Source organism: Centrocercus urophasianus, unplaced genomic scaffold, assembly GCF_019232065.1.
Source record: "Centrocercus urophasianus isolate 14NV4802_14NV808 unplaced genomic scaffold, USGS_Curo_1.0 seq_10, whole genome shotgun sequence".
Taxonomy (NCBI): Eukaryota; Metazoa; Chordata; class Aves; order Galliformes; family Phasianidae; genus Centrocercus; species Centrocercus urophasianus.
This window is the reverse complement of record NW_024884142.1, coordinates 49,122,807-49,135,682: the sequence shown is the minus strand read 5'-3', so window position 1 is coordinate 49,135,682 and position 12,876 is coordinate 49,122,807. Positions and strand designations below refer to the sequence as shown.

Here is a 12,876-nt window from a genome sequence, read left to right as displayed (position 1 = left end):
AGTAGAAACAGTTTTAATTTTTTTCACTCCAATTAAAAAGACAGTACTGCTGTCCCCAAAGGACAAAATGTCATCTCTTTTTGCAATGTTGTGTCCAGTACACTGACCATATCCCACCAACCCCCATTTATCATATCATAAATTTGTCCAAAACAAATTCAGAATATACTGCTCTCCTCCCCCTTCAAAAATCCACAGACCTATTCAACTGTATCAAGCCTTAAACTTTTCTTATGTCATCCTCAAGGATGAGAGCTTAGAGTGGAGGTATACAGCCTTGTTTCCAAAGAATTTTTTTATTTATACAGCACTCAAGTAAAATGGGCTATGTAGATTTGTGATGCCCTTTAGCACCACATAGGTAATACATAAGAAGCCATTCTTTCCTCATCCCAGTGCTGCTTATTTTTGTTTTCTCCTCTACCCAGTCTGGTAGCACTGCTGATTTCCCCCTTTAAAAGACTTTAAAACAGACATCCAACTGTTCTGATTTCCTATGGATCAGCTGCACTCCCCCCAAAAAGCATCTGTCTGGCATTTATGTTTTTACACGCTTTTCTCTTTCCTATCATGCTGCTTCATATCATTCAATCTCTGCTCCTTCCACTTCTGCCTCTGCGTGTAGCTGAAACAGCTCTGTGTTACTCTATCAGCCTCAAAATGAAAGATCAACACAGGACAGATATAAAGTCTTGCTGTTGTATCCTACTTGTGCTTGCTCACAAGAGGCTGAGGCTCTTCTCGTGATAAAAAAAATATGTTTCTGGGAATAGGAGCAGAACTTTTGATCAACAACAAATGAGTTGAAAAAGCTTCCACTGGCAGCACCTCAACAGTTCACTGGGAAAGCTTCTGATTCCTACAGGCCATGTGGTTTTGATGGCTGCAATGTTCAGGATCCATAATATAACAAGTTTTTCACAGAAAATTAAGTTTAGTTACCTACTTTCTCCTTTGGGACAAAGGTGAAAGAGGAGCTCCAGGGCAGAAACACACTCCTCCTGGCAGAGACACATAATTGAAACAGTTGCTGGTTGGTAGCATGATTGTCTCTGCTTGGTAACAATCATTCCAATAGCTTAGTCTGCCCTAACTAGGAGAAGGTGTTGGGTGATACCTGGACAAAAATATGAGTCGTATAGACTTGAGCTAGTGACTAGATATTTCTGCGGCAATTCACAAGCAGCCATTGACATGAAGACAATGAAAGCTGTGTTGGCGAGGGAGATTAACTGCCTGCAGACTCCAACAGGACAGTCTTCAGCACCATGTGCCACCTTCGGTAAAGGAAAGGAGGAGTAAATAAAATTCTGTCTGTAACAAAGAGGTGGGTGGTAGTGGTGTAAAGGATGTCAGTTCTCTGTTGAAAGGATGATCAGTGAAAATCTTCTGTGCAGAGATAGAAACTGCAGGAGGGGATTTAAGAGGATATCTAAAACAGAAAAGAGGCAAATAAGACTGTGAGTGCGGGAGTCAGTTAAGTTGGAGACAGAGGTGTGCACAGCAACAGAAGAGAACTAATTTGTGGTGAAGTAGTTAGCCTGGTCACAGTAATTTGGAAAGATGCTCAAAGGCACAGCAGCTGAGGAATATGTCAGGGCAGACTTTGTAGTAGGAAAGGAGAACAAATAACTGCAATCCAAAAAGCAGGACTTGACAGTGACAGTGAAAAAGAAATCCTGTAACAAACTGGTGCTGTGCCTTTCCAACATGGAAGAGAACTGGATCATGAAACTGCATTGAGTTGTCTTACATTTTCTCACCCTCATCTTTCCATCTGATTTAGAGTCAGCATGAAATTTGAAATCACTAAGCCAAAATGAGAGTACAGAGAAAAAAACCAAAAATGTAAGCAGATGACCAGGAAAAACAGATTCTCAACAACAATCTAAGTAGCTTCAGTATCCCTGCCTCTACTTTGTAGTGGTGCTCTTAACTCACGCTCTTAACGAGGTCATATGCAAAACACTTTTCTGTCTGTGTGACAAGACAGCTAAGTATAGTGTACTTTCCCCTTATGGTCATTTGATCCTATTCAAAACATATAATCTCCCAGGTCTCCAGTCTGTGCAAAGCCAGACATCAGCACATTTTTGGCTACAGGGCACCTACAAAAAAGATTAGTGACAGTCTTGTGAGGCTTGTGTTGAAGATTTTGTCAAGGGGCCAACATTTAAATAAGGTACCTTGCATTTTCATTATGAGAATTCCAGCTCATTATTAGCAAAGTGAGTTTAACTTTCAGTCTGTTTTGCCAGCTACTAAGTACATGTTTAATGATGTACATTGCTGGCAAAGGAGGAAGGAAAGATCTATTCTAATGCTATTCCACTGGGAAATTAAATGAGTTTGCAGAGTTAAAAGTTATAACTTGGTTCTGAATTACACATTTTTAATATAATTATGATTTAATAGCTACACACCTTCATTATATGATGATATTTTACAGATATCTTCTTACAAATCAGAAAACCAGAATGCTGGATTCTGTAAGTGGCAAAAACATTTGTTTGACATTAATTGGGTGGCTTCTCAGACACTTACAGTCAGACTTGTATCTTAATGAACCAGTACTTCAGACCTAATCATCAGTGAACAACCGAGCAGCCAGGTCCTATCAAAGATCTGTGAAATCTTGTTAAAGGCCACATCTTTCTCCTGAGTACAGCAAGCGGGTAAGCCAGGCAGAAGCACACACAGGGAACCTGCTGCTCAACACATCTCATTCTACTTAAGACAGAAATATCCCTTCCTCCCGATTCTCTTATTTTATCCACAGACAAAAGAGGGTCTTAAAGCACACTTCTGTTTTAAGCTACATATATTATTTATTGCACTTCACCTTGCACACAGTATGTCATCTGCCAGTTAAGTCCTACCATCCCCTTCACTTCTACCATGGTAAGTTAGCTAGCACTGAGGAAGAAACAAGCTATCATACTGAAACTTTCTAATTACTCAGGAAGCTAGGCTACTGTAGTCCTGTAACTCCTCTGCCCACACTAAGCTGTGCTGTTTGCAACTTGTCTTCCACATGAGCTCCCACACTTGAGTTGCTATCCTTGCTATTTTCTGTCACTTTGGCTGAGATGCACCAGGCTAGGAAAAGCAGATAATTCACAACTCACAATACGCGCCTTAAAAAAAAATCTCTGAGAGCCAATGCACAACTGTGTCAAGACCAGCTTATCTGTGTCACCATGCCCTTGATCCACAGCTGCTGTTATGGTTTCCCATAAGAGGGCAGGACCACTTGACAGAAAGAGAGTGGGGATAAAATTGTACCAGCACTGATATATAGCAGTGAATACTGTCTTATTCCAAACTGACAAGAAGGAAACTTGGACTGAAACTACAGTGTGACGTCCTACGTACATTGGTACAGCACTAAAGAAATACCTCTTTTCTCCTTTCAACTCCTACCCTTTGCGAGTCTTCTGGAAGTGCCCTCTGTTCCTCACTGTTCTGCTTTCTTTAGATCTGTAAGTTTACTGATTATAAGCAGGATGTTCAAGCTGACCTCACTCAGAAGAGTATGCTGACACTGCCTCACCTAAAAGCCTCCCTCCTCTGCCATTTTAGGACTGCAGTCCTCCCTTGTGCAGTAAATTCTTCTCTGCTTAGTCTCTTTTCCAGTGGTTACAGAAAGCAACACACCTCTTTTACACAGATTGAATTGGAGTTCAAGAAAGGCCCTGAGCTACTGCCAGGATTAATTTATTCAGTTAGCTTTAGTTCCCAAAAGAGAGCATGATATGTATGCTCACTAGAGCTTCCAGGAAGAAGAGAAAGCAAGTGTAAGAGACTAGTTGTGCAGTTGTGCAGTACATATAAAGTTCATCATCTCTCACAAGCAGTTTTCTCAGTTTTTTGCTGTTAATGCATTTGAACATCGTCTGAATAGTTAAAGCAATCTGCAAACAATACCTACAGAATTCCCTCTTTCCTCTCTCCTCTTAATGACACAAACCTGCAATGCAAAACCCAAGCTGGATCAAATCACTCTTTTTGGCATTTCACAGAAGCCCAGTCTCTCCTACCCCTTTATTTTCTCAGTTCCATTCGGAATTAGAAATGCAATTGCCAAATTACTGTGAAAGCAGCTGTTCCTGCAGCATATCCACCCAAGTTGGAAGCAGGAAATAAGAAAGCTCCTATGAAAGCCTATCATTGCAAGATTTCCAGTTTAAGTTTTGCACACAGTAAGTATTTGGAAAAGGCCTGGATAAGCAAAGTTTGAGACTCACAGCTATTTGGATAACCACCTGGGTGCTTCGCTGAAACTTTATTATCTCCTGGTAATAAAGACACAGGCAGACATAACCTCCCAAAACCAACTGCTGCTAACCTTAACTAAAGGAAAGCTTGTCAGAGAAGCACCTCCTATAAGAACTTAGCCAGCAGCTATTATAAACAGACTAGTGATCTGTGTACTTAAGGTGTTTTCTGCACCTGTCAAAGTTTGGATGATTTACAAAATGTTCTCTGCTTTCATTTTCCAATTACTCTGCTTGTTCTCAATTGAATATTTACCTGGCACATTGTGTAGTGCACTAATTTTCGATGATTTTGGTTAATAGCTCCATCAAGCTTAAAACCAATTCCTCCTACTTAGAGTAACCTGCTTTACAATCTAATGTTCAAGAGCAATGTTCAAACACTACTGTGCTGTACCTAGTTTAGTGTTACTCTGACTGACTTTTAATTCCAGCAGAAGAAAATAAAACATTCAATCTCAAGACAGTGCTTAAGAAACTGGGAATGAAACACTGCCTTCCTCAGCACAACGTGTTCTCAAAACCTTCTAGGACGCTGCTTCACCTTTAACTGCACCTGCGCAGAGAATCTTTTAAATAAGCCTTAAAGATACTATTTTGCCCTTAACTCAGGTCAGGGGTAGAAGGACAACACTGAGATAACAATATTTGAAGGGTATTCCCTCCATACAAGCCAGAGCTGGCTATGGAAACAGGAAAGGATTTTCATACTCTCCTGAGAGAAGCAGAACTTTACGTGCTTCCCCTTCAGGAAGGATCAAAGTTGGGGAAGTTTACAGCAGTTTCTCCAGTCTCCTGTCCTTACAGAGACACTTAAGAAAACACTTTCCACAGTTTCACCTTGATGTGCCAATGACGATCTTGGTACACAAAACAGGACAAAATCATGGGCTTCCATGGAAAGGCCCTCTCTGGTGTCTGTAAAATGTGAACCATGTCCTCTGTGCCCTGGGTGGAGAAATACTAACAGCCCCTGCTAACTAATTTCAAAGATTTCATAAGCTAAGAGAACTTTGGAGGATACCTGAATTTCAGGATATTCTTTTGAAAGAACAGTGAAAGGGTTTAGTCCCTTGATTGCTACTGAAAAAATGTACAGAAGTGGCAGCATTAATATTATCATGAACCTGCTATGCCCTTGTCACATTTGACCTTCCTTTGTCATACACCTGAGGCCAACTATGTTTGGCTTCGCAGCATCAGGAATTTTGCAGCATAGCATCTTCTCCTAGCAGATGGCAGGTCAAGACAGAGAACTTATACAATCTTACAGAGATTTAAGGAGGGGAGGGGGAAAAACATAGCTAGCTGCCCATGGAAGAGCAGAAAGAATGCTTTATCCAGGAGGTTAATAAAAAGGATTTAGTCCTTCTGTCATACAGACTTTGTTTGTAGCTGTAGCAATGAAGAAGAAAGTATATGTTGCAAGCTGAGGTAAAAATGAAGAGATGAGACATTTTTGTCTTGCGTTTGCAAGTTTGCACCAAGAAACAGAAAAAGTACTTCAGAAATTACTGTAATGTATCCGATCACTAACCAGGCTTAAAAGTCATTTTTCAAAAAAGGTTAGGAGGACTTGAAGTTTTTTAACAAATGCCACGGTGTGTTTCAAGCTGGAAGTCTCAAGAGGATGTCTTTTAAATATTTGCACTTTCCAGCCCAGACGAAGAGAAGACAAAAGGACCAGCATATTTTACAGCATGCACCCAGAACGCGATGCATAACTGCTGTGAAGAAACAGCCTGAGGTCAGGTGAGCTTTTTTCAGTCAACCTAAAGCTAACAGTGGGGAGCCTCCTACAATACAACTCCAACTCAACCAAGCTTGCCTATTCATGAAGACACCCCTCAGAAAAGTGATAGCTGTTAAATATCAGTTAGCGAAAATAACATGGCTTAGGATATTCTGAGCGCCGAGCTCTGGGAAGTGAGTTGGGACAGACAGTAGTAGAGAAAACACTGAAACAGGCACCTGTTTCCTTGGTTTGCAGGGAGAGCCAAACTTGTACTTCATAGAGCAGGGCTACAGGAAGTTGTTGGGTGCATGTCTCCAAGAAACAGTTTTAAGAACTATGATGGTCCACAAGGCATGATGGAGTGCGAAATAACAAATGTTGCATAAAATGCTTTGCTCCCAGAAGCAGTACCAAGCCTCTCACAATGCATTTTACATCTTTCTCTCATAACATGTAAGCAATAAGAAAAATTATCCCCACTAGCCAGGCATGGCTAATATCACTACTGCTTTCTATTGGTAGCCATTTGTCAGTTTAATTCTTCACATAATATCAAGCACTTGAGAGTTAATTTAGCAAAGATAAAAGAGAATCATCAGCTTTAACTCTAATGAAACAAACAAGCATGCAAAATCAAAAAACCCAACTGCATGTTTATATTATAGCTCAGTAGCTTTTCCTTTTGAAACACTGTTTTTATATATAAAGCCACATCTTTGGCTCCTGATACTTAGAACAGCTTCGCTGGGAGCAACAGATCTCTCCACCATTTTACAACTGTCTGGAATTTGCTTTATTTGTGTTTATAGTTTCCAGCAGGCTGCTTCTTTTTTTCCAGTTGACATATCAATAAAACCTCTGTCACTTTGCTAGCACTCCAGCAGCACTACCTTGGGCACACTGGCCAACATCCAACTTGAGCAGTTACATTTTATCTGCTAACTTTATCCCGAAGCCTTAACTATGTATTGTAATCTTTCTGTTGTGGCTGTACATAGCTGAACAGCTGCTCCAAGAGCTTCTCCAAGTATTTCTGCAAGCAAAATTTGTTTTTGCAACATTCACAACAAAGCAAACAGAAATTGTGCCAACAAGACCAAACCAAAAAACTACTCAGAAATTGTTGACAATTTTGGATTATTTCTTTTCTACTGTTTATCTCAGGTCAAGCACTTAATTCCAAATATTCCCAAATGCTGCCAAATCCACAACAGAAAATTTACATAAGAATTAAGTAGCAAAGAGACCTCAAAGAGGCTCTAAGAGGTATAGTTCAGTGAAAATTTTCACCACCTAAATAAATCCATAGCTTGGTGGACAAACATCAACTACTTTTGACGTATTACATTGCTATTAAAATGAAAGACTTTTAATATCAGTTCAGCATTTCATTCTAAATGGCAATTTAAGATAACTCTAAATAAAGAGCTCCTTAAATTAGACTAGAATTTAAACAATGACCATGACTTAATGTCTCCAAAAGGTTTTTGTCTTGTTTTGTTTTTGACCTTTGAAGAAAATTCTCCAGCTACCAAAGCATTTTGAAAAAACTTAACTCCAAATTACAAATGTTACTAACCTGTGTTCAGTCACTAAACTGCAAAGTTAAGTTGGACAAGGACTACCTATGGATGTGCTCCAACTTCTAAGTATTTTATCACACGGTCTACGTACACACAGCGTGACAGCAATACAGCATACAAACTCATTTCACTGTTCTTACTGAGATCACCATGCACAGTTCCACTGATTTAAGCAGCTCTTCATAAGAATACAAAAAAGCATATTTCCTCTTCTAAGGCACTGGAGTTTCAACACAACAGTCAGAGAGCAATCGAGGTTGCCACAGGTAGCCTTGATTCTATCAAAGTCACATTCTTTGTCTCTACTAAGGGTAATGGATTTAAGAACTCAATGTAAGCCTTTAAAAAGAAAAAGAAGAAAAAAAAAAAAAAAAGAAAAGAAAAAAGAAAACCTAACTTCAGAAAGACATCAGCAAGAAACCTTTCTGCCTGCTGTGCACCTCTCAGCTGGACACAAAGCAAGTTGTTTTCAACCTAAGGAATAACAGAATAAACTGGTCAGATGCTGAGACAATGCCATTTGATAGCTTTTGTGCTTCATTTATTGCTGGGATCTACATCTGTAGCACCTACAAGCTCAACAGCAACCACACAGAATGATAAGATTTCTAAGCAGTTAGCTAGCCCCCATTTGGCATTAAATGATTCAGATCTTAATAATTTTATGCTTCTTAATTATTGCAACGGTACTATAAAAACATGCACGAGTTTCAGGACGTCACAATTAAATATGATTCAGCAAGTAATGACGGGAAGGGGAAGCATGAAGTTTATTTTAACAAGCAGAGCATGATTAAGAGCTGTTCACTGCAAAAGAAAAAGGAGTTGGAAGCGCATTTCCTCAGTTATCATGGAAGAACTGAGTCCTAAGAGGTCCTATGAATAACTTTTGGGAAGTGCTTTGAGCAATCACTGAAGACGCACACAGATGATTTAACTCTGACCTCTCCAACGTCTGTCACAGAACTGCTCAGTATACAGCTGTAAGGTCTGAAGGAGCAAGGCCTGGTGTGCAGCACAGCTCAGACAATGTCGAGACGTTTTAATAAACTCTCAAGTAGGAAAGGAGACAGTTGATTGAAGAGGGGAAGTAAGTGGACACACCAATAATTGGAGATTTTTCCAGAAGCAAACTGTAATAGGAGTGATGTTTGGTACTGCTTGTTTTTCCTCCTCAAGGCAAAGGGACTCATCAGTTAAGGATGAGTGTGATGCACGCATGAATCAGAACCTGCATTTCTGAGAAAATATCTACAGACTGAGATAGGTGGAAAAATACATTCAGAGCTATTTCAAAAACCCACAGATATCGGTGTCGCAGAGGACCTCAAGAATTCTAAGTACCACTGTGCTTTCTCTGAAAGCCTTGGCTGCCTGCACATGTGCAAGACTCGAACAGTACAGAATGCCTCTCTGGAACTATCTGGGATGATAGCTGTAAATCTAAGAGGTTGCAAATGCTCATAAGGAAGAGTCTTGGAGGCAGATGTGTACCTGTTCCCTGATCCGGTTTGTTTAATCTGCTGAACTGTATGAGAAAGTGATAAAGTTAAGGCCAGAAGCAAAACGCACTTCCCTACAAAGCATCAACGTGGTTTCCATACAGAATTACTGCAATAATTCAATTCTAGTAATATCAACACATGCTGTCACTTTATTCAAGCAGATAGCTTTGCAATTAATCTTTGAAACACTGTAAAGAGCGACAGTGAATCATAACCCATTTCCCACCCAATGCTCTTCAAACTAATTATGTTCCATTACTGCACTTTCTTACTATCGCATGTCCAGTCTGAATGTGTTAAATGGCTTTTGGCAGAGCTGAAGAGAGTTCTCACCAAACCAAGGTTTTGTACTGATTTGGTTGGGGATTGAAACAAGAAAATAAAAGAGTTACTAAGCAACAGCAGGCCAGGAGCAGGAGAAAGGTCTGCAGTCTTAATTGACATCAACTTTAAAAAGCAGTAAGAGAGGGCTCAAGATGTGAATGTTACTGCTTTGGGAAAAAAAAAAAAAAAAAAAAAAGAGAGAGAGAGAGAAATCCAAGGTAGTCAGTATCTATGAGATCTGGGTTCCAACTGTAAGCTGCATCATGTACGGTAAACACTTTTCTGCAGGGAGATTCAGTGTCTTAATCTAAGTTTTGAACAAGAGGAAGGATCCAGATACAGTTCTTTAATTCGAGAGCCCAGAACACAGACAGCTTTGCTCTGTAAAAGCCACCTCAGGAAATAGGAATGCAGTATGATTTACAGTTATACGGGTCACCAGGACATTACCATCCACAGAACTGATATCACACCCAGATATAGCTCTCCTTCCCCTTCACTACCTACAGTTAAGAAGGTTATTCCTTTCTAGAAAGCCAGCCCAAAGGTGGGTGCCATCACTCAGGCTAGGACAAGGGAATTTGCTTTGCTAAGATTGAAAACTCTCTGATAACATGATCAAGCAAGACAGAAATCCTGAGAGTTTCCTTCCAGAATCCATATCTATTTCCTCGTCTTCTACCGTAAGCAAAATAGTTTCATGAGCATGTGATAACTGAACATGAGTTATCACATGAACACTTACAAATTTAAATAAAAAAACCCTTGATGTGGAGAGTGCTCTGAACTCCACTGCTGAACAATCAACCTTTATTTGCCTAACCAGCAATACCTTGGGCAGAAGTTATTTGCTTTAGCTTCACCTGAAAAAAAACCTGATCTCCTACTGAAGTAGTGCCTTTTTATAAGATGCAAGTTACATGTGTGTTTCGTTCACACCCACAACATGAACATCAAACCAAGCATCCCACACTACCAATTCCTCCAAATGATTCTCCTTTTCCCCCATTTCTACATTCTTTGCTTTTGCACTTACTTAAACACACTGGATTTCAGCATGTACTGGTTTTCCCATGTACTCCAGAGTACTTCAAGTGACTAAATTGAAACCACAAGAGGTAAAACTACTAGCATGACTGTTGCTGAGGAGGAAAAACCAGCAACCCAGGTCTGGTTCACTCAAACTCTCTGATGATTCGTATTTAAAACGTTGAGGGCTACAGTCATCATCTGCTCTGATGTATGCTGCTGCAAGTCAACTGAGGTTATGAAATGGGATCTGGCACCACGAAGAGAACTGTCCCTTCACAGGATACGAGTAATAGTCACTTGAGTAAATGCAAGTTATTCATATCCTGCTAGTGGAATAATCTCTCTTTGTACATTCATACACATTTTTAGTTGCCTCCAGGAATCTGAAGGCGAATCTCATTTGTTACCTAATGAAATTAATTCCACCAGATCTAACACAAGCATACTGGAAAACCACTATTACTCATACATGAGGTGTAACCAATGCAGCATTTCTCAAATTCTGTTTGATTAGGGTCCATCTCTGAACCCTCACCATTTACCACACAAACCTCAACCACTCCGGTTGGCTACGGTACATTCCCAGCTGATTTGCTCCAAGTCTTAAAGAGCAATTTGAACATTTGACCTCCCCTTGCTTTATCCACAACAATCTTACTATTCTTTTAAATTGAAGCGATTCTCAAATGGTAGGTTGGCCGGTTGTACAGTTTCCTTGGACTTTGAGTCTTTTAGAACGTATCTTCCCTTTTTCTAAATAGAAGGGAAACATGCATTTCTTAGTTGATCTGCAAATGCACTAAATAATGCTCATAAAATGATCATCTGGGCCGCACTGGTGGGCATCCAAAAGTGATGCACAGACACACGTGTGCTATTCAGGTACAGTTACACACATACACACAAGCACTTTTGAAAGCAGCAAGGTCACGTTGCATGAGAAGTTAAATTATTCTGGTAGGAAATGCTGCAAGATAAAGGACTCACTGAAAGATGCAGGAAAAGGTTAGCATATAATCTTTGAAGACTGAAGGCACCAAAGAGTTCAGTGACCAGGCTGCAGAAATAACAACCCAGGGTTCTGAAGAAACACGCTGCAGACTTTCAGTGGTCTGTTGCGTCAAGGTGATACGGTGACAGGAGAATCAGAAGCCTCATCACAGGGCATTGAGACAAGTGTAGGCAGATGAGTTCAACTTCAGTAGAAGGCTTTGAACTAAGACGTAGCAGGGCATGAGGCAAAACTGAGATTGGCTAATTGGAAGTAAGTGCCATGCTAACATAGCAACTGATTTCTACGTAACAGAAAGGCAAGAAGTCTAATCTGGACTTCAATAATGCATTTGATATGGTGCCATACGACCCCATAACCGAGTTAGGAAAAAATTTGACATACAAGATTTACAGAGTTAGAGAAGAGCACGTGCTCTTCAGCCGGTAACATACCACGCTCCAAGACAGCAGCGGATCGGGGCAGGGTTACTGCAAGATTTAAGGCACGTAAGTCATAAGGGTGTCACGGCGCGCTGCAGATGGCCGCGCTGGAAGCACGGGTAGATCATGTGGAACGCGCCGCGCACACTCAAAGTTCGGGGCGAAGTTTGGCGGCGCGGGAGGCGAGGCCACGCGCTCCGCCGGTCGCAGCAAAAGCAGCGGGGAAACCCCGGGCTCGTGGCGGCTGCAGCACCTCCGGGCCGGCCCGGCGTCCCGCGGAACTCTCCGACAGTCTGCGGGCCGACAGGCTGAGCCGAGCCGTCACCGAGCCCGGCCGCCCGGCGGAGGTCAGCCTCAAAGCCACCGAGCCGCTCGCTCTGTTTTGCCGCCGAGCTTTTCTCACGCCGCTCGTAAAAGCAGGCAACAGATTGCAGGAGAGAGGACCTGGCTCCCAAGCGGGCTCAAACTCTACGTGTGCGCCTTTTCGAGCGGGGAGAGTCGACAGCTGCCAAAAGCACATTTTCAAACCCGGACGCCCTTCGGGCAGCGCTCCCCGGCCCGCGCCTCTCCAGCCCGCCCCTCTCCGGCGGCTCAGCTCCGCCACGGGCCGGGCCGGGCCGGGCCGACTCCCCGCAGCCCCGGCCCCGCGCGGCGCGCCGATGGAAGCCTACCTACCTGCCGAGCCGCCCAGGGCATCCTCGCTCTCCAGAACCCCTCTGTGCTTCGCCCCGCGAAGCTCGCCCTTGGATTTCCAAACGAGCTTTACCATCTTGATCATCTCGGGCAAGTCCCAGGCCAGGGTCCCTTGCTGATAACCGGGCAAGCTGCCCATGGGAAAGGGCATCGGCTCTTCCCCCGTCCTCCTCCGCCTGCCCGGTTCTGCCGCGGGGAAGAAGCGCTCGAGCACCGGCATCCTGCCCCGCGCCCCCCGCCGGGAAGCCGCAGCCACCCCCCGGCCCGAGCAGCCGCGATCGGCATCCAGAGCG

At 42.3% G+C, this 12,876-nt stretch overlaps 1 protein-coding gene across 2 annotated transcripts in view; it reads right to left on the bottom strand.

Moving 5' to 3' along the window:
- Window positions 1–12,876, bottom strand: part of PDE7B (phosphodiesterase 7B) — a 164,659-nt gene that overhangs the window by 69,002 nt on the left and 82,781 nt on the right. The window contains exon 1 of one of the 2 annotated variants that reach the window (XM_042818605.1): window positions 12,566–12,812. The exons of the other annotated variant lie outside the window; for it this stretch is intronic. Coding sequence (XP_042674539.1) covers window positions 12,566–12,803 — 238 coding nt within the window. The 5' untranslated portion in view covers window positions 12,804–12,812. Of the gene's footprint in view, window positions 1–12,565; window positions 12,813–12,876 lie in introns of those variants that run through there. 2 annotated transcript variants of the gene reach the window in all.